The sequence below is a fragment of the Lithobates pipiens genome, unplaced genomic scaffold (assembly GCF_037356315.1).
Source record: "Lithobates pipiens isolate NorthernLeopardFrog02 unplaced genomic scaffold, aLitPip1_a1.2 Scaffold_27, whole genome shotgun sequence".
NCBI classification, from domain to species: domain Eukaryota; kingdom Metazoa; phylum Chordata; class Amphibia; order Anura; family Ranidae; genus Lithobates; species Lithobates pipiens.
The window spans coordinates 35,752,461-35,775,613 of NW_027507788.1; the positions used below are offsets into that span (position 1 = coordinate 35,752,461).

The 23,153-nt window shown below is 43.6% G+C and overlaps 1 protein-coding gene across 1 annotated transcript in view; it reads left to right on the plus strand.

Moving 5' to 3' along the window:
- The first annotated feature begins 1,807 nt into the window (after nucleotides 1–1,807).
- LOC143933771 (sialic acid-binding Ig-like lectin 13) overlaps nucleotides 1,808–23,153 on the plus strand; it is a 54,995-nt gene continuing 33,649 nt past the window's right edge. The window contains exons 1-3 of the mRNA XM_077456772.1: nucleotides 1,808–1,988; nucleotides 5,931–6,035; nucleotides 11,489–11,842. Coding sequence (XP_077312898.1) covers nucleotides 5,960–6,035; nucleotides 11,489–11,842 — 430 coding nt within the window. The 5' untranslated portion in view covers nucleotides 1,808–1,988; nucleotides 5,931–5,959. The remainder of the gene's footprint in view (nucleotides 1,989–5,930; nucleotides 6,036–11,488; nucleotides 11,843–23,153) is intronic.

Consider the following 23,153-nt stretch of genomic DNA (forward strand, 5'->3'; position numbering starts at 1 on the left):
AGGATCTGAAAAAAAAGAATTGTTGCTCTACATAAAGATGGTCTCTAGGCTATAATAAGGCCCCTTTCACACATGCGGACAGTATGTCCGTATTTCATCCATCCGTTTGCGGATGAAATACAGACATACATGCATCCCTATGGGATAGCGGGTATCTGCGGATGCACATCTACAGACACCCGCTATTGTCCGCCTCCGCTATTGTCCGATTCTGCAGACGGAGGAAAATCCTATTTTTCAATCCGTCTGCAGAGCGGATTGGATGAGCATGGACAGACGGTCCGTGCTCATCCGATCCCCATAGAGGAGAGCGGAGAGCTGACAGGGCGGTCCCTGCACAGTGTGCGGAGACCGCCCTGTCCACCGCCGGCTCAGCGGGGACAATGGAGCGATCCCCGCTGAGCGAGCGGATCATCACGGGGCGGACCATTACTGATCCGCTCCGTGTGAAAGGGGCCTAAGATTGCGAAGACCCTGAATCTGAGCTGCAGCACGGTGGCCAAGACCATACAGAGGTTTAGCAGGACACTCAGAACAGGCCTCGCCATGGTTGACCAAAGAAGTTGAGTGCACGTGCTCAGCGTCATATCCAGAGGCTGTCTTTGGGGAAATAGACGTATAAGTGCTGCCAGCATTGCTGCAGAAGTTGAAGGGTTGGGGGGTCAGCCTGTCAGTGCTCAGACCATACGCCGCACTCTGCATCAAATTGGCCTGTTCTAAAAGCGGTACACTCACTACTTTACACTATAGCAAAGTGTAATTTCTTCAGTGTTTTCACATGAAAATATATATATATATATATATATATATATATATATATATATATATATGTGTGTGTGTGTGTTTTTTTTATAATCTAGCCTTGTGCACCTCTTGTAATGAGGACACCAAATCCACTTCTGGAAGAATGGTCAAACATTCCCATAGACACACTCCTAAACCTTGTGGACGGCCTTCCCAGAAGAGTTGAAGCTGTTATAGCTGCAAAGGGTGGGCCAAATCAATATTGAACCCTACGGACTAAGACTGGGATGGCATTAAAGTTCATGTGCACAAAGGCAGTCGTCCCAATACTTTGACAATATAGTGTATCAGTGCAGCCTCAACAGTGCCCATCAGTGAAGGAGAAAAATTACTTATTTAGAAAATTTTATAACAGAAACTAAGAAAATAGAAATATTTTTTCGTTTTTTATCAAAAAATAAAAACCCAGTGGTGATTAAATACCAGCAAAAGAAAGCTCTATCATAAAAAAAAAAAAAAAAATGATAAAAATGTTATTTGAGTACAGTGTAGCATGACCGCACAATTGTCTTGTGTGACAGCTCTGAAAGCTGAAAATTGGCCTGGGCAAAAAGGGGGTGAAAGTGCCCGGTAGGCAAGTGGTTAAGCAACTGGAACCAGAAGGATGAGCAACGCTTTCCATCATTACCAATAAATCAACTGTCTATGCATTGTTGTTCTCTCACCCAATGAAAGTCTTACTTGTTTGTTCCTCTGCTGTTTTTAACTTGTATTTAAATTGTGAAATGTAGGGGTAAGCTTACAAAGCAGAAGTACTGCACTTTACACTGTAAATATACAGTATATAATATATATATATATATATATATATATATATATATATATATGTATATATTTTTTTTTACAAACAAAAAAGTGATTCTAATAGTATAATAGGATTACAAGTAGAATACATAAACAATTGATATCACTCAGTGAGGAAATCTTGTTCATCAGACATGAGGAATTAGTCAATAGACTTCTTCTACGGGTCTAACGTCTGCTTCCTGTTTAATCTGAAGGGAACATCTCAAAAAAGATTCAGATATATCAGACGTACGGAAGAAGTAGAAGCAGAGTATAAAAAAAACCTCAACAAACGAATGAAATGAAATGGAATGATCAATAAAGGAAGAAACGAGACAGAAGACATGGACACTTATGGAAAGAATTGTGGAAGAAAAGACAACGTTGAACAATAGCAGGTAATGTGACATATAGAACATAATATTTTTATAAAAGAGCAGTGTACCATCTTGTCTATGGTATCTCCTCTCTGTCTCTTACCAATAAATAGGCACAACTCATCCACTTTCCTTTTACTCTTCTAGCACTCTTCTCACCATCAGCTCCTTCACCGCCACATAATTAAATTGTTAAAAGTTGTGACCTGCAAAGTTTCCTCCAGTCCAGTTTTTTATTATATTTTTTCACTAATTTCTAATCCTCCTATTATATTTCACTTCTTTCCCCGCTCCTCTTACAATCCTTCGGGCAGAACAATGGTTTAGTGATTAGCACGTATGCCTTTCAGCAATGGGCACACACTGACCATTACACTGACCTACCTGACATACACTGACCTATCTGACACACTGACCATTACACTGAACTATCTGACACACACACTGACCATTACACTGACCTACCTGACATACACTGACCTATCTGACACACTGACCATTACACTGAACTATCTGACACACACACTGACCATTACACTGACCTACCTGACACACACTGACCTACCTTACCCACACTGACAATTACACTGACCTACCTGACATACACTGACCTATCTGACACACTGACCATTACACTGACCTACCTGACACACACTGACCTACTTTACCCACACTGACAATTACACTGACCTACCTGACACACATTGACCTACCTGACATACATTGACCTACCTGACACACACTGGCCATTACACTGACCTACCTGACACACACTGACCGACCTGACATACACTGACCTACCTGATACATGCTGACCTACCTGGTACATACACTGACCTACCTGACATACATACACTGACCTACCTGCCATACACTGACCTACCTGCCATACAGACTTCATGTGTCCTGCAGCTCAGCCGTAGTGTGCAGCACGCCCATCATCATCATCACAGCGGACAGCCAGAGCCAGAGGTGGAGAGGAGAGCCTCCCGCCCGAGCGCAGAGCGGGATCTCATAGTGACGCAGCTGCATTGTAATTCCCGCCTTCTGGAGCCTGCAGCGCCTATGATGGATGTCACACGTCCCTGGGACCCGGCATTGGACCAGTGTGACGTCCATCATAGGCGCTGTAGACTCCAGGAGGCAGGGCCCGCTATGTCACTCGGCCACGCACCGAGTTGGATCGCCCCCCGCTCGGGCACTGGGCTAATAATAGAGCTGTAAATGTCTGAGACTTGGAGCTTTTTGGCGGCCCACTCGGGGCTCCAGCCCCCTGCAGCCCCCCCTCCTGACACCACTGGCTACCTGACACACACTGCCCATTACACTGACCTACCTGACACACACTGACCTACCTGACATACACTGACCTATCTGACCCACACTGACCATTATACTATACCATTATACTTCGAGAAGGGTATTTTCAGTTTTTCAAACCCTCAAACACCCCAAACAATCCACGCATTACACTGACCTATCTGACCCACACTGACCTACCTGACATACACTGACCTACCTGACACACACTGCCAATTACACTGACCTATCTGACCCACACTGCCCTACCTGACATACACTGACCTACCTGACACACACTGCCAATTACACTGACCTACCTGACCCACACTGACCTACCTGACATACACTGACCTACCTGACACACACTGCCCATTACACTGACCTACCTGACATACATTGACCTACCTGACACACACTGCCCATTACACTGACCTACCTGACACGCACTGCCAATTACACTGACCTACCTGACATACATTGACCTACCTGACACACACTGCCCATTAAACTGACCTACCTGACACACACTGACCTACCTGACACACCTGACACACACTGCCCATTACACTGACCTACCTGACACACACTGACCTACCTGACATACACTGACCTATCTGACCCACACTGACCATTATACTATACCATTATACTTCGAGAAGGGTATTTTCAGTTTTTCAAACCCTCAAACACCCCACACAATCCACGCATTACACTGACCTATCTGACCCACACTGACCTACCTGACATACACTGACCTACCTGACACACACTGCCAATTACACTGACCTACCTGACCCACACTGACCTACCTGACATACACTGACCTACCTGACACACACTGCCCATTACACTGACCTACCTGACCCACACTGACCTACCTGACATACACTGACCTACCTGACACACACTGCCCATTACACTGACCTACCTGACCCACACTGACCATTATACTATACCATTATACTTCGAGAAGGATATTTTCAGCATTTCAAACACTCAAACACCCCAAACAATCCACGCATTTCCACAAGGGCACAGATTGAAACAATACGAATTATGATGCTTCTTATTTCAATCTGTGCCCATGTTGTAGACATGTCCCTTCATCTCCTACATGATTTCCATGACAGAATTTGAATCTCCTCAATAGGCACAAAATCTACAAAACAAGGAGAGAACATTTATCTAGAGCAGCCTTTCTCAAGTTTTTAAACACAGAGGAACCCTTGGTTAGTGGGAAGAATGTTCCTTACAGTTGTGGTCATTGGGAAAAATTACCCCTTTACAGATAGCTGAAAGGATCAATGGTGTCAGTGGGAACTTATCTGATAGACAGAAATTGCTCATTGCTCAAGGAACCCCTGGCAACCTCTGGAGGAACCCTGGGGCTTCACTGAACCCTGTCTGAGGAATCTTGAACTAGAGTTTGGAAGTTTACAACTTCTGTAAGGTTTTTTCTGCCCAGTGAGGAGATCTGTCTTCACAGTCAAGAGTTTTTACTGAAACATTCAAGTTTTTACTGAGAACGTATTTAATGGGGGGGGGGGGACTCCCAAGAAGGAACCTGTCAGGGGTTCTAAACCTTCCACAATCTATTAAACACGCCCAAAAACATTTTGTCCAAAGTTCTACTAGAATCATATGTATCTTTTGGTATTCACCAAATATATTGGTTTTATTTATTGTATGTTTAAAAATGATACTTTAGAACACTTTTTTTTTTTTTAAATGTCAACTCTACGCAACACTTGAAGTTCCACTTTTCAGGCCTTATCTTATGTTTGGGGGTAAACTTGTAGTCTAAATGTGGGTTGGACCTTTTGGAATTTGCCAAATATATATATTTTTTTTTCTTGTATGTTTAAATTAAACTTTAGATTTATTTTTCTACTGTTTCTCCTCACTATCAATATTACACAACCCCAATACAATCTCAACAAACCAACATTCTTTTTCATAATAGAATACCTTTAAAGTGGTTGTAAACCCTCACATATACCCAGTAAAGTGAAGAGCCTCAGCTCATCCTCACCCTCCTACATAGGTTTTACTTGTCTATCTTCAGTCTTCTCTTCCCTACACCACATTAAAAGGACAGATCGTATTAAAAATCCTTCATCTGTTAGGAGCACAGAAGAGGGGATGGAGAGTCTGTGTGTGACAGCTGATTGGAGGAAAGGGAACCCCCCCCCCCCCCCACCACCACCCTTTACACAGCAGTAGAACTGTGCTGTGAATAGACAAACTCTGTGCTGAACTCCCTCCCCGACACAAAGTTTATCTCAAGTTTCGAGAAGTGACTCATGCTGAGATAACAGGAACAAAGCACCAAAGAGAAACAACACTTAGAGCTTTGGGGAGAGATAAGTAAACACTACAGATTTATGTGCTTTGCTCAGATTCCATGACTGAGGTTTACAACCACTATAACTGCCCTTATACCTTTACCTTCCAGCTAACACTAAGTTTGCATGTGGCAACACCTGTTCCTGAACATATCTTGGCTAACCTGGGCTTTAATCTAAAATACAATGTGCTATTAATTATCATTATGTAGTGAAGGGGAAGACACACAACCTATGAGGGTGTCAGGTTCTTCTCTTGCATGTTATAATCTCTTTGAAGCCATCACCAGGTAGTGACAATTTTATTGTATTCTAGGAACTGTGGACTGTCTAGTACTTCCTAATATGAAAATAAAAAGAAGTGAATATCACCTGAGCTATTACCACATCCTCATTTATATTATATCCCAGCTGTGGAGCGGTGAGTATAATGTGTGTTAGCGTCTGGCTTTGTATTGTTAGAAAATCTTTCAGGGTACACTATGCCATGAGAGCTACGTTTTTATTTATTTTTTGTTTTTATGCAGCCACAATGTGGAAGTAGGATAGGGATAGAGCCCCACTGGTTAGGGAGGGAGTAGCAGTAAAACTAGGGAGAGGTACATGTCCAGGCAGGAGAAAATACATTTCCTATTACAGGGTGTCTCCTCTATGGGCTTCCTTGAACAGTTTCCCACTGGCAGACAGCTATTGAGGTCACTAGACCTCAATCCAATAGAGCACCTTTGGGATGTGGTGGAACAGGAGATTTGCATCATGGATGTGTAGCCGACAAAATCTGCAGCAACTGCATAATGCTATCATGTCAATATGGACCAAACCAATTCTGAGGAATGTTTCCAACACCTTGTTGAATCTATGTCATGAAAAATTAAGGCAGTTCTGAAGGCAAAAGGGGGTCCAACCCAGTACTAGCAAGGTGTGCCTAATAAAGTGGCCGGTGACTGTATAGTACAACTAAAAAGTTTATCTTAAAACGTTTTTTTCATACAGTATACAAAAAAAAACATATCTGTATAATACATTCAAAAAATTTGCATGTTAAATCTTCTGAGAAGGTCAGTGGGTTTTGCGGATCATCCACTTCATCAGGACCAACGGAATTGAATATATTAAAACAAGCATTATAATCTGATCTGTACTAATAATGTATGAATAGACTGTATTGTCTGTTGTTGTTCATGTTTTCTATTGTTATAGATTTGTTTTTAACTACTTGTGATTTGCTTGTTTCAATATATTCAATTCTGTTGGTCCTGATGAAGCGGATGGTCCGCAAAACCTGTTGACCTTCTCAGATTTAATGTGCTTATTTTTATAATGTATTATACAGATATGTGTTTTTATACTGTATGAAATGAAAGATAAAACTTTTTTACATAAACTATATTATGTAAGAAAAATAATTTTTGTGTTGTAGAAGTGAACACCGGGATGTATTTAAAGTCCCAAATAACCATTGTCCCTTTTGCCACTATACCGGGCTGATACCCGGGTGTTCACATATTTCAGGCTAATTACAATCCTTCCCACAAATACAAACTCGTGGCTTCTGAATAAACATATCTGAAGAAGTGTTGACCTGCAGCTTGTCCCCCGCCCAGCCATTTTTTAGTTTGAGGGAGAACATTTTTGAGGTATAGCCTTTCTTGCCCACAATCCCTAGCGAAATGACCAGGACAGCCCCACCAACCATTCCCATGCAACGATTGACGCCTTTTACAATTACAGGCTGAGTTTGCCAAGAGACTGCCAATGGAACCTTAGAATATGAAGCTAGTATTTAAATCTAAAAATTTAAGTACCACACCAATAAACTAGAGACCAAAGTAAGTTTTTTTTTTTTTTTTTTTAATATAAAATTGGCTACAACAGTCAATGTGTTTTGGGGCCACACATTGCCCCCCTCATCAGGACTACAACATAAAAAAAACAAAAAACAAAAAGACAAAACAAGAAAAAAAAACGATTAGAGATGAATATGGATACCCATTTTTGAGTAACTTGAAACCACAAAATGTTAATCATTTGTTAATAATCGGAGCCATTCTAGATGTATATTAGTGAAGGCATGAATAAGGCACATAATAAAGTCAATGGTGTCCAAAAACTCCAAAGGAGCGTCAATAGTAAATTTTAGTAGCTTGAGTTGCACAACACCCATTCCCTACACTCGTATTGTAGAGGTCAGAATCCAGTGTTTGAAGTGCTCACTACAACCCACCGTAGTTTAAAGGTCAAAGATTACTGAAATGCGGTGATCTGAGATGACCAGGGAAGGCAGGACATCTCAGGGAGAAATGTAGCCCGTAAGATCGCAGCGCCTGTAATGAGTGTTACTGCATAAGACGTGACTTTCTCAAACGTACAGTAAAAAAGAAGGGAAAATACCGCGCTAAGTGACTAAATCGATTACATAAATAAGCAGCAGCTCAAAATGAGATACACACAAAATTGGAAAATATTAAAAGGAAGTCGCCCTAAACAAATTATAACAGTAAAAATGATTAAATGAATAATATTAGTAATTAAACTGGTGTATAGGGATGAGCTTCATGTTTGAGTCGAACATACGTTCGACTCAAACATCGGCTGTTCGCCCGTTCGGCGAATTCCGAACGTTATGGGCCGTTCGCACCAAATTCGTGTGGCGCTCACGGCCCACAATGCACTGCGATGGCACAGTGCATTGCTGGCTCATGATTGGCCAAGCATGCACTGTGACCCGCATGCTTGGCCAATCACAGCGCCGACAGCGAGGAGAGCCATGATTGGCCACAGGCAGGATGCCTGTGGCCAATCATAGCTCAGGCTGGGTAGTACACGCCCCACACTATATAAGGCCGCCAGCGCGGCGGCCTTGTGTAGTGTGTTGGCATCTGTAGCAGTTAATGGGTGTTCTGTGTACCTTTAACACAGTATACACCGATCGTTATCGGCCGATTTTCGATCTTGCTCTTCTGTAGTGGTTGTTGTCTGCGTGCCCTGACCGCAGTATACACCGCTATATTCACCTATATATCTAGCGATATATCTATCTTTTATAATAGAGCTGTCAGTCAGTGTTAGGAGATTGTGCGTGCTGTCTGCGTGCTCTGAACGCAGTATACACCGCTATATCCACCTATCTAGCTAAATATCTTGCTCGTTTTAAATAGAGCTATCAGTCAGTGTTAGGAGATTGTGCGTGCTGTCTGCGTGCTCTAAAAAAGAAGGACGGCAAAACAAATTATACAGGGGTGATAACCCTTCCCTATGTTTTCCAAAAAGCTTAAAAATAGTTTTTTTGACTGGAGCTGCACTTTAAAAATGTACCAGTTGAAAATTACAAACGGATTCAACTTAACACAACAAACCTACACAGTCCCTGTCTTGTTTGCACCGCCTGTATACTGCTGTTCTGAGTATATAGGGCCTGGGGGCCACACGTATTTCCTTTTTTTAATATGGGTACGGGGTTCCCCTTAATATGCGTACAAGACCCAAAGGGGCTGGTAATGGGCAGGGAGGGCTACCCATGCCATTTTTCTCAATGATTTTCAACCATATTGCAGGAACCAGATATAACATTAAAACCGCAAGCACCTTTAAATGACGTTATTTCCGTTAAATGTCATTTTGTGCAGGGACTGTTCTAAACACAGGAAACACGTGGCACTTCACAGGCATACTACAGACACCCCCCAGGCACCATATTTAAAGGAATATTTCACTTTTTTTTTTCATTTTAATCGTCATTAAAATCAGTGCTCCCGCCAAAACGGACGTTTTTAAAAGTTTTTTTTTTGCAGTGACCCATGTCCCCTGGGGCAGGAGCCAGGTCCCCAAACCCTTTTTAGGACAGTATCTTGCATATTAGCCGTTGAAATTAACACTTTTAATTTCGAACGTTCGAGTCCCATAGACTTCAATGGGGTTCTAACGTTCGTACGAATTTGGGGTCCGTTCGAAAGTTCTGGTGCGAACCGAACCGGGGGGTGTTCGGCTCATCCCTACTGGTGTATAAAATGAGTCCATAAACCACAAGTGAATGGGCACAGTCCTTCAAATTCTTGAAAAAACTCTCAAACACCACTGTAGACTCGTGACCTCCATCACATAAAGTACATGCTTACCAGAAGGCAAGCTATCATAAGCTTGTGGCTATCAACCCAGCCAGGGCCTTAATCCAGGAGGTGTTGAGGTGACAGCTCACAGACAGATGCTTAGCATGAAATGGGCAGGACACCAGGAAGACTTGATTGCTCTGTGATCGTGGTCATGGAGCAGGCTCTCACCAGTGATCTCTCTGGTAACTCCTAGAATCTTCTTTGTATTTCTCTATTCTATCAGGGAGGGAGGGAGGTGGAGGCAATGTGATGGTCATATGATCACCAGACTTCACAGGAGGAAAACTCTAGATCTCCTCTGCTGCCACTTCCAGCAATGTCTCCTCTCTACGTCCTCCCTTTCTCAGGCTGTAGTGATTGGCCATTGGCAGTCAGTGCGGCTAATTGAAAGTGAAGTATGGCCAAAGTGTATTGGCCATATTTCTCTTGTGGGTCACAAGAGTGCACTTACTTTTGCTCCTTTGTGATACAGAATCAGCTCACAGCAGGCTTTTGACCACTCTCAGCTGACATCACAGAGCCGCACCAGGCCCTGGAAGGACCAGCCATATTGTTGACCTACACCCAACTGCCCGATTGGCAGCTGGCTTTGCCTCTTAGAATGTTGCTGAGATCTGGAGCCAGCTATGCCTGCCCTGGGCCCGATACCTGAGCGAGTGCTGGAGGAGCAGGGGGGAGAGCGGTGACTGACATTCTCTGCTCTCCACTCTGAACAGACCGAGAACTTGATCTCAGTTCTTGTTCTTAGAGCCAATGTGGGACAGCTGCAGCATAGAGGTGAGTATAAAGATTTATTTTTTTACATACTTTAAACTTTTCCTTTAAAATAAACTCCACACTCTTGGTGATTTGCAGTGATGTCATCGTCCATACATGGTGGAGTCTCCCTGTGTGAAGCTTTATTTATAAACAACAAAGAACAAGAATGGTGCACCAGCTTTGCACATCAACTTAGATACTATTTATTAAATGAATACACAGCTAGTTTTTTTTTTCAAAAACCAACTGAATCTCAAGCAAGAAAAATTGTTAGTAAACCAGCCTCATTATAGAAAATGCACTACTCAAGTGAACCTGGGTGTCATCTCAGACACAAAGGCTAATGCATTTCAAGGGATATACCATCTTCCCCAGAGCTCTCTCACAGGTCCACCTATTGATACTGTTCGTGTTCTGTAAGGTTTGTTTCTTATCAATTTTTATGAACTTAAGATTCAGTTGGTTTGTGAGTATAACTATTAATTTAATGAATGGTATCTTAGGTAATGAGCAAGGCAAGGTGCACCCTTCTTGTTCTTTGTCATTTAGTTTTGAGGATGTCCCCAGTCTGGAGAGGGCAACAAGGCCTGGAGTCTACCTGGTTACCTGTGGAAGTATGAAGCCAGCAAGATTGACAGTCATAGGATTGATATGCACATTAGCCACTGACCCTTCCCACTTTAGCACTAAAGTAGTGTAGTCTTCAAAGCTTTATTTATACCTCAACAAAGGGACACATCAGGCTGGGATGTGCAAGAAAAGAAAGATTTTTGAACTGAGTTTTCACCAGGAAAGAAGTAATCAAAAACATCCAAAGGGAAACCCAACACAGCAATAATAAAAATTGAAGTTTATTCTTTCTAGCAGTACAATGGTAGGAACAGACTTTATTGAAATATGTAGCCAAATGTATGACCGTCCGTGTACATGTGTGACGAAGACATGGAAATTGTTTAACAAAAAAAAAAAGCACACACTCACACACTTTTTTTTTTTTAATCCATAGGTACTGACAGTGAAGCTCTTCCAGGATTCAGTATAAATGCTCCTCGTCATGTAACGGTCCAGAGAGGACTGTGTGTGTACCTTCCATGCAGCTTTACTGTGCCTAGGACAGAAAGATTAAGTAGAAATGCTTTGGGAATTTGGTACTATAAGGATGAGAAATTTGTGGCTTATAATAGCGATACCAGGTACTGGAATAATGAACGATTCTTTCCGGTTGGAGATGTATGGAGAGGGGACTGCTCTCTCTACATAGAAGATCCGTTATATGAAGATGAAGGTCATTATCATTTCAGAGTTGAAGATAACATAAAATTCAACTACATAGATACCCAGCCTTATGTAAACGTAACAGGTAAGGAAAACAATAATGTATCCCAGGAGCTTACAATCTACAACCATCAAATACAAAAATAAAACAGTCCCTGGTTTCTATTATATATTATATTATTATATTATATACACAGCCCTGGAGCAAAGCCTTCCCTTTTAGTTTACTTACATTACATCATGTAAATGGGAGGAGATATCATATAAATAACTGGATGTTGGGTAATCGCACCATCAAAGTTTGAGACATTACTAAAGCTGAACTTTCAGCAAATATAAAAGAGCAAATTATTGCAGCTCTACAGTCATTAGCACATCATTAAATGTATTATATTCAACCTCTTATGGACTACCCCACGCAATTACACTGCAGCAGGGCGACCCTCCTGCACTAAATCACGTACCTGTACATGATTTTGTGCACTGGGTCTGGGATGTGCGCGCCACCTGTGACCCAGTCCCGTTTTGATTGGACACAGTGGGAGCATTCTCGGGAGAGGCAGATCGGCAGTCTGCCTATGTAAACAAGGCCAATCGCCATTCTGTTAGAGAGGAAGATGGAGGTCTTGTGTTTTTGCTAAGAAGGAACACGGATCTCTGTTTTCAACAGTTAGTAAGAATTCCCTAGGAGCACATTTAACCCTTTGATCGCCCCTGATGTTAGCCCCTTCCCTGACTGTGTCATTAGTACGGTGACAGTGCATGTTCACTATATTGGTGTCAATGGTCCCCAAAAAGTGTCACTTAGGGGTTAATTTACTAAAGGCAAATAAACTGTGCACTTTTCAAAATGCAGTTGCCCTCTGCAAGTGCAGTTGCTCCAGAGCTAAGTAAATGAGGTAAGACTTCACTTTGAAAATAGTACCCAATCACGTGCTTGCATATGATTGGTTGATGGAAGTTAGCAGAGTTTCTTCTCCTTTGCTAAGCTCTGGAGCAACTAGCTGCACTTTGCAAAGTGCACAGTCTGTTTCCCTTCAGTAAATCAACCCTAGCGTGTCCAACTTGTCCGACGCAATGCTGGGCACTCGCAGGTCACTCAACCGTGTTAGAAATGTAAATGAATATTCGCTTTCCTAACATTAAACTGCCTCTCCGCCAATCAGGTGCTCGGATCTGTTACTCATCACCTGATTGGCTGAAACTACAGGCGCTGTGATTGGACGCCAGGCGTCCAATCATAGCACAGGGTGGGTAGAAAGAACAGGAGAAGACATCGAGGAGCTGTCCCACCAAGACAGGTAAGTGCAAACGGCGGGCTAGCGGGGTGCACACTGGCAGCATTTGACATGGCACAGTAGCTGTGTTTGATGGGGCGCAGTGGGAACAATTGATGGGCGCAATAGCGGCAATTGATGGGCACAGTGGTGTCAATTGATGAGCACAGTGGCTGCGTTTGATGGCACAGTGACTGCGTTTGATGGCACAGTGGTAGCAATTGATGGGCACAGTGGCTGAATTTGATGGGCACAGTGGCTGCGATTGATGACACAGTGAGGTTACAATTGATGTTTTTTTTCAGAATTTTTCAGTTTGTTTGCGCCCCCCCAAAAATGTTGAGCATCAACTGCCACTGGTGCAGGAGTGAAAAGGGAATGCTAGAATATACAGTATCTCACAAAAGTGAGTACACCTCTCACATTTTTGTAAATATTTTATTATATCTTTTCATGTGACTACACTGAAGAAATTACACTTTGCTACAATGTAAAGTAGTGAGTGTACAGCTTGTATAACGGTGTAAATTTGCTGTCCTCTCAAAATAAATCAACACACAGCCATTAATGTCTAAACCATTTTATTCTGTAGGGTGTCTGAAAAAAAATAGAAATATTTGGGTGTTTTAAGTAATTTTCTAGCAAAAAAAAAAGATTTTTACTTGTAAACACAGAGTCTGAAAAATAGGCCCAGTCCTGATTACTGTATAAATGTCACTGGTAGGGAAGGGGTTAACATTGGGGGTGATCAAGGGCTTAGCTGTGTTCCCTATGTGTTTTCTAACTGCGGTTGGGAATGTGGTTGACTAGACACACAATCTGTCTCCTATCCCCTGACCGAACCTGGATTTGTGTGTTTACACACACAGATTCCGGTTCTCGCTCAGTCAGGAGTGATCGCAGGTGCTCGGCGGTCATTGCGCCCACTTAGCACATGCATCAGCTCTAGGGACACGCTGTAGGCATGATAAACTCTGCAATGAAGCAGCAAATATATATCAGGAGTGAAGTTATTCCATATTCCTGTACCAGATGATGTCTGGTAGGACGAAACGCGCCGGGTGGTGTGGGAATCGCTCTATATCTTTCATGAGACAAGCTTGTTTTATTCTATTTTGTGTAAGTGTGAACCCCTCTTTTTAAATAAAAATATTATACAGTGTTACACTATGCAGATTTTATTTATCTTACTTGTTTGATGTCATGGAATAAATTCACTCCTGAGATATATTTGCTGCTTCATTACGGAGCTTTTTGTTTGAGGGAGGATTATCTGTGCCTTATTAAAGTTTATCCTCCAACCACCGCCATGTATGGATGTCTTCCTTTGAGATTTTTTTCTCAATAAAGCTTGTTTGATCCACGTGCTATATAGGGATGAGCTGGGTGTTTGAATTGAACGAATGTTCACCTGTTTGGCGAAACCAGAACTTTATGGGCCGTTCGAGTGGCGCTCAAGGCCCATAATGCACTGCGGCATCGCAGTGCATTGCTGGCTGATGATTAGCCAAGCATGCACTATGCACCGCATGCTTGGCCAATCAGAGCGCCGTCAGTGAGGAGAGCCATAATTGGCCACAGGCAGGATGCCTATGGCCAATTAGGGTTCAGGGGGTTTAGTACACGCCCCACACTATATAAGGCTTCCTTGCGCGCCAGCCTTGCATAGTGTGTTGCGGGCAGCTCATAGAGATAGACGGAGAGACAGTGTGTTTATTTCCTCTGAAGCTATTGCAATTATAGTCGGTGTATTGTGCCCCCTGCACAGTGTTGTTCTGGTCCTATACCACAGGCAGCTGCAGCAATTACAGTCGGTGTATTGTGCCCCCTGCACAGTGTACACATGAAGCTACCCCAATTGCTGGTGTTGTTCTGGTCCTATACCACAGGCAGCTGCAGCAGTTACTTTCGGTGTATTGTGCCACCTGCACCAATGCCTAAGGCCCAATTTTTCAGCCCCTGTTTAACAGGTGCATGTAATTACAATTCTTAATATAATATTTCACAGCAGGGCCCGTTCCACCACCCACCGAGAGTAACTGTGAGGACTTACAATGTTGTGGCACCAGCACCACAACCACCAAAGGCCCAATTTTTCTACTACTGTTCAACAATGGCATGTAATTACAATTCTTGATATAATAGTTCACAGCAGGGTGCTCCAGCGCCCACCAAGAGTCACTTTGAGGGCTTACAGTGTTAACTTGTGGCAACACCAACACCTTAGGGCCAAATTTCTGCAGAGCATATAGGGCAGGCCCTACTTTCAAACATCCAACTTACAAACGTCTGCTACTTGCAAATGGAAGGAGACAACAGGAAGTGAGATGAAAAAAGACGGACGGCCAAAAAAATTATACAAGAGTGATAACCCTTCCCTATGTTTTCCAAAAAGCTTAAAAACAGATTTTTTGACTGGAGCTACACTTTAAAAATGTATCAGTTCATAATTACAAACAGATTCTACTTAACCACTTGACCACTGGGCACTTAAACACCCTTAACCACTTGGGTACCGCGCTATTGCCGAATGACGGCATTAGCGCGGACCTAGATTGCCGGGACTACGTCTATTGACGTCGTCCCGGTTACGAGCGGCCTGCGCGCCCCCTGAGGGGCGCGCGCGGCGCGCTCTGTGATCGGCGAGTCCGTGAGACTCGCCTGATCACCGATCCGTGTAAGGGGTCGATCCCGACCCCTTATCACGTGATCAGCTGTCAGCCAATGACAGCTGATCATGTGATAAAACGGAGCCGGTAATCGGCTAGTATTCCTCCTCGCGCTGACAGCGCGAGGAGAAAAAAAAAAAGCCGATCGCCGGCGGCCGTGTTCGGGACATCAGTCCCGATCACGGCCAGCATATCCAGCGGACACCTGCCCCCTGCCAGTGCCCACCTGCCACCCGCAGTGCCATCCTGAAATAAAGTAAGTGCCCCCCTGTCAGTGCCACCCAGCAGTGCCCATAGTGCCCACAGTGCCACCCAGCAGTGCCCACAGTGCCACCCAGCAGTGCCCACAGTGCCACCCACAGTGCCACCCACAGTGCCACCCACAGTGCCACCCAAAATCTGCCTCAAAGGTGCTGCACCCCAGTGCCGCCCATCAGTGCCCAGCAGTGCCGCCCATCAGTGCCCAGCAGTGCCGCCCATCAGTGCCCAGCAGTGCCACCTATCAGAGCCACCTATCAGTGCCACCTATCAGTGCCCATCAGTCCCATCTATCTGTGGTACCTATCAGTGCCCATCCGTGCCACCCATCCGTGCCACTTATCCGTGCCACCCATCCGTGCCATCTTATCTGTGCCCATCTTTGCCCATCAGTGCCGCCTTATCTGTGCCCATCGGTGCCGCCTTATCTGTGCCTATTAGTGCCGCCTTAACTATGCCTATCAGTGCCCACCAGTGCAGCCTATCAGTGCCCACCAATGCAGCCCATCAGTGCCCACCAATGCAGCCCATCAGTGCCCACCAATGCAGCCTATCAGTGCTGCCTAATCAGCGCACTTCAATGAAGGAGAAAAATGACCCGTTTGCAAAATTTTATAACAAACTATTAAAACATGATTTTTTTTTTTTTTTTTTTGCATCTTTTTTTGTTTGTTTAGCAAAAAATAAAACTCCGAGCTGTAACTAAATACCACCAAAAGAAAGCTCTATTTGTGGGAAAAAAATGATAAAAATTTCATTTGGGTACAGTGTTGTATGACCGCGCAATTGTCACTCAAAGTGCATCAGCGCTGAAAGCTGAAAATTGGTCTGGGACTGAGGGGGGTTTAAGTGCCCAGTAAGCAAGTGGTTAATAACCAGACCAATTTTCAGCTTTCGGTGCTCTCACATTTTGAATGACAATTACTCAGTCATGCAACACTGGACCTATATGAAATTTTTGTCCTTTTTTTCACACAAATTGAGCTTTCTTTTGGTGGTATTTAATCACCGCTGGTTTTTTTTATTTTTTGTGCTATAAAAGAAAAAATACAGAAAATTCTGTAAAAAAATGAATTTTTCTTCATTTCTGTTATAAAATTTAGCAGATTAGTAATTTTTTCTTCATAAATTTTGGCCAAAATTTATACCACTACATATCTTTGGTAAAAATAAGTACAAATTGGTGGATATTATTTGGTCTTTGTGAAAGTTATAGAGTCCACAAGCTATGGTGCCAATATCTGAAAATTGATCACACCTGAAGTACTGACGGCCTATTTCAATTCTTGAGACCCTAACATGCCAGAAAAGTACAAATACCCCCCAAATGACCCCTTTTTGGAAAGAAGACATTCCAAGGTATTTAGTAAGAGGCATGATGAGTTTTTTGAAGTTGTCATTTTTTCCCACAATTCTTTGCAAAATCAAGATTTTTTTTACTTTTTTTTTTTTTTCACAAAATTGTCATATTATCAGTTTATTTCTCACACAGCATATGCATACCACAAATTACACCCCAAAACACATTCTGCTATTACTCCCGTGTATGGCGATACCACATGTGTGAGACTTTTACACAGTGCGGCCACATACAGAGGCCCAACATGCAGGGAGCACCATCAGGCGTTCTGGAGCACCCAGGACAATTCTGACATTTCTCTCCTACATGTAAAAATCATCATTTATTTGCTAGAAAATTACATCGAATCCCAAAACATTATATATGTTTTTTTAGCAAACACCCTGGAGAATACAATGGTGGTCGTTGCAACTTTTTATCTCGCACGGTATTTGCGCAGCAATTTTTCGAATGCTTTTTTTTGGAAAAAAAACTGTTTTGTGCTTAAAAAAAAAAAATACACAGTAAAGTTAGCCCAATTTTTGCATAATGTGAAAGATGAAGTTACACCGAGTAAATCGATACCTAACATGTCACTCTTCAAAATTGCACAGGCTCGTGGAATGGCGCCAAACATCGCTACTTAAAAATCCCCATAGGCGACGATTTAATTTTTTTTTTTACTGGTTATATGTTTTGAGTTACAGAGGAGGTCTAGGGCTAGAATTATTGCTCTCGCTCCAACGTACGCAGCGATACCTCACATGTGTGGTTTGAACACCGTTTTCATATGTGGGCGGGACTTACGTATGCGTTCGCTTCTGCATGCGAGCACATGGGGACAGGGGCACTTTAAAAAAAAAAAAAAAATGTTATTGTTCATTTTACTTTATTTATTTTAGTTTGACATTTTTTTCCCCAAAAATAAATTTTTTGATCACTTTTATTCCTATTACAAGAAATGTAAACATCCCTTGTAATAGGAATATGGCATGACAGGTCCTCTTTACAGTGAGATGTGGGGTCAATAAGACCCCGCATCTCACCTCTAAGCTGGGAAGCCTGAAAAAAAAAAAAAAAGATTCTGGATTTGATAGTATTGGCGAGTCGGTAGAAGCACCGGAGGGCGGCAGGAGGGGGGGGGGTGTCTATGGCTGGGTATTGCAGGGTATCACCGACTATGGCTGGGTATGGCTGGGTATATCAGAGTATGGCTGGGTATCTCAGAGTATGGCGTTGCAGAGTATTGCGTTGCAGAGCATTGCAGGATATTGGAGGGTGTTGCAGAGCATTGCAGAGTGTTGCACGGTATTGGCGGGTGTTGCAGAGCATTGCAGAGTGTTGCAGGGTATTGGTGGGTGTTGCAGAGCATTGCAGAGTGTTGCAGAGCATTGCAGAGTGTTGCAGGGTATTGGCGGGTGTTGCAGAGCGTTGCAGAGCATTGCAGGATATTGGAGGGTGTTGCAGAGCATTGCAGAGTGTTGCACGGTATTGGCGGGTGTTGCAGAGCATTGCAGAGTGTTGCAGGGTATTGGTGGGTGTTGCAGAGCATTGCAGAGTGTTGCAGAGCATTGCAGAGTGTTGCAGGGTATTGCAGAGTGTTGCAGAGCATTGCAGAGTGTTGCAGAGCATTGCAGAGTGTTGCAGGGTATTGCAGGGTATTGCAGGGTAATGCAGAGTAATGGCAGGGTATTGCAGAGTATTGCAGTGTAATGCAGACTATTGCAGAGTATTGCAGGGTAATGCAGAGTAATGCAGAGTAATGCAGGGTAATGCAGAGTAATGCAGGGTAATGCAGAGTAATGCAGAGTAATGCAGAGTAATGCAGGGTATTGCAGGGTATTGCAGAGTAATGCAGAGTAATGGCAGGGTATTGCAGAGTATTTGCAGGGAATTGAGGGGTTAATTTTCGGTGAGCAGCGATGTGGGCACTGCAGATGCAGCCCACATCGCTGCTGACACCGATCTCCTCCCCCTCCGCTGTTCCGATCGGTACAGAGAGGGGGAGGGAGGAACCGGCGTCATAACATGACGCCGGTTTGTTTACAAGTGATCACTCCGTCATTTGACGGAGCGATCACGTGGTAAACGGTCGCGACGAGCGGCCGTTTACCGTGATCCGTGATGCGCCGGGTGCTCTCGAGTGCGCGCCCCAGGGCGCGCGAGAGCGGAATTCTGGGAGGACGTCATATGACGGCCTCCCACAGTTAAGAAACCGCCCTAAAGCCGTCATTCGGCTATAGGGCGGTTATTAAGTGGTTAAAGTGGGGTGCCCCCTAAAAAAAAAAAAAAAAAAAAAGTCAGCAACTACAAATACTGCAGCTGCTGACTTTTAATAATTGGACACTTACCTGTTCCAGGGTCCAGCGATGCAGGGGCAATGAAACCCGCCCTCGTTCCCAGCTCCGCTCGCGGTGCCGGCATTCTTACTGTGGGCACCCGGCTGTGGATTCACAGTCGGGCTCCCACTGCGCTTGCGCGAGCGGCACTGCGCACCGTGATACGCTGCACAGTCATCTGGGACACGTGACAGGTCCCAGATGACTGTGCGGCGCTGAGGGGAAGTGATGTCACCAGCCTGGGCAGATTACGAGGGACCCCCTAGCAACAGGCATTTAGAGGTGAGTAAATTTTTTTTTTAACACAACAAACCTACACAGTCCCTGTCTTGTTTGCATCACCTGTATACTCCTGTTCTGAGTATATAGGGCCTGGGGACCCCACACTTTTCTTTTTTTTAATTTGGGTACGGGGTTCCCCTTAATATCCGTACAAGACCCAAAGGGGCTGGTAATGGGCAAGGGGGGCTACCCATGCCATTTTTCTCACTGATTTTCATCCATATTGCCGGAACCAGATATTACATTAAAACCGCAAGCAGTTTTAAATTATTTTTTTTCCGTTAGAAATGTCATTTTGTGCAGGGACTGTTCTAAACACGGGAAACATGCGCCACTTCACAGGCATACTATAGACACCCCCCAGGCACGATATTTAAAGGAATATTTCATTTTTTTTTTCACTCTAAGCATCTTTAAAATCAGTGCTCCCAAAAAAACGGACGTTTTTAAACCTTTTTTTTTGCATTGATACATGTCCCCTGGGGCAGGAGCCAGGTCCCCAAACCCTGTTTAGGACAATATCTTGCATATTAGCCTTTAAAATTAGCACTTTTGATTTTGAACGTTCGAGTCCCATAGACTTTAATGGGGCTCTAAAGTTCGCACAAATTTTTGGTCCATTCGCAGGGTCTGGTGTGAACCGAACAGGGGGGTGTTCGGCTCATTCCTAGTGCTATACAGTACGGGGGTCCATCCTATCTGATAAGCGTGCCAACCTTACTTTACTTTTATGAGCATTTCATGATCAAGTATTCACCGGGATTATCACTTCAGTATTTGATTCATCACTTTCCTTTATATCACTATTTTATATGGTCTATACAAGATGGACTAATATATTATATGTTTTTTTTATTTTGAAATTCATGTTTATATGCACTTATCTTTGAGCGCTACGTTATTTGTTTTTATTTTTTTGTTTATAGTGCAAAAAACAAAACAAAAAAACACAGAGGTGATCAGAAAGCGCTATTTGTGGGAAAAAAAGGACATCGATTTTATTTGGGTCCCTTAAAATAACGCAGTAATGATTTGTAAAAAATGGCCTGGTCAGGAAGAGGGGTAAATCTTCTGGAGGTGAAGGGATTAAACAAAAACTGCCCCGTTATATCAGTTGTCTCCATCAATACCTTATGTATTAGTGGATGCACTCCTAAAGACCTGGGGGGCACAACTAAAATCTGGGGTTGGGGAACAGCCCAACCCAGCACCTCCTTAAATCCAGGCCTGAGCAGAGTTGGAATCTGAGAGAAGGAAGCAGCACATTAAGGTAATCATTTGTGCTGCAGTTCAAGGAGGATGCTGACAGAAGGAGAGATCAGAGTGACAGAGACATGAGCTCATCAGCCTGTTGCTTTTATTTTCTCTGTTAACCACTAGGCACCTGCGCTGTAGATGGCTACAGCGCAGCGCTCAATTGCCGGGAGGGCGTCCCTGGACGTCCTCCTGTTTACGTTTTCCCCGCACACCGCCGCTGGCATGCATCAGGGAGAATCTGGTCATTTGGCCATGTCCCTTGGAGCGATAGGTGTGTCCAATGAGTGTAAACATATGAGATCATCTCTCATTGCCGGCTCTCCCTCCTCATACAGAGACTGCGTGTAGGGAGGGAGAGCGACCTCTGCTGCAGGGTGAGTGAACACTAAAAATAACACAGCGTCCACAGTACCTATCAGTGCCATCTGTCCCCAGTGCCACCTGTCAATGCCATGTGTCCCCTGTGCCACCTATCAGTGCCATCTGTCCCCAGTGCCACCCGTCCCCAGTGCCACCTGTCATTGCCATCTGTCAATGCCACCTGTCATCAGTGCCACCTGTCAGTGTCATGTGCCATCTGTTATCAGTGTCACGTGTCATCAGTGACACGTATCAGTGCCATCTGTCATAAGTGCCACATCATCGTAATGTGTCATCAGTGCCACGTATTAGTGCCATCTGTCATTAGTGTCATGTCATCAGTGCCACATCAGTGTCACGTGCCATCAGGGCCACGTATTAGTGCCATCTATCATCAGTGTCACGTGTCATCAGTGCCACATCATTGTCACGTGCCATCAGTGCCACGTATTATTGCTATATGTCATCAGTGTCACGTGTCATCGGTGCCAGGTATTAGTGCCATCTGTCATCAGTGTCACGTGTCATCGGTGCCAGGTATTAGTGCCATCTGTCATCAGTGCCACATCAGTGTCACGTGCCATGTATTAGTATCATCTGTCATCAGTGCCATATCAGTGTCACATGTCATTGTCCTGGTGCTCCAGGGCCTTCAAAAGAGTAATAGGTAGTCAACAAGTTAGATGTGTAATTTATGCTCCTAGAACACCTGAAGGTACTCCCTGCATGTTGGGCCTATATGTGGCTAGGCTGTGAAAAAGTCCCACATATGTGATATTGCCATACTTAGAAGGAGTAGCAGAATGTATTTTGGGGTGCCATTTGTGGTATACACATGCCATGTGAGAGAAATAACCTATTATAATGACAATTTTGTGGGGAAAAAAATAACAACATCAAAAAGCTCACCATGCATCTTCCTAAATACCTCGGAATGACTACTTTCAAAAAAGGGGTCATTTGGGGGGTATTTGTACTTTCCTGACTTGTTCGGGTTGCAAGAAATTAGACCAGTACATCAGGTGTGATCAATTTTTTATGATTTGCACCACAGCTTGTAGACTCTCTAACTTTCACAAAGACCAAATAATATCTGCTAAGTTGGGTTATTTTTACCAAAGATAAAATTCAGTATCTCAGAAAATTTGAATATTGTGAAAAAGTTGAAAATTGTAGACTCATGGTGTCACACTCTAATCAGCTAATTAACTTAAAACACCTGTAAAGGTTTCCTGAGCCTTTAAATGGTCTCTCAGTCTGGTTCAGTAGGTTACACAATCTTGACAGTTGTCCAGAAGACAGTCATTGACACCCTCCATAAGGAGGTTAAGTCACAAAAGGTCATTGCTAAAGGAGCTGGATGTTCACAGATGCTGTATCCAAGCATATTAATAAAAAATTGAGTGGAAGGAAAAAGTGTGGTAGAAAAAAGTGCACAAGCAACAGGGATGACCGCAGCCTTGGGAGGATTGTGACGCAAAGGCTATTCAAGAATTTGGAGGAAGTTCACAAGGAGTGGACTATGGCACTACTGTCAGTGTTTCAGGAGCCACCACACACAGACATATACAGGACATGGGCTACAACTGTTGGGTTCCTTGTGTCAAGCCACTCC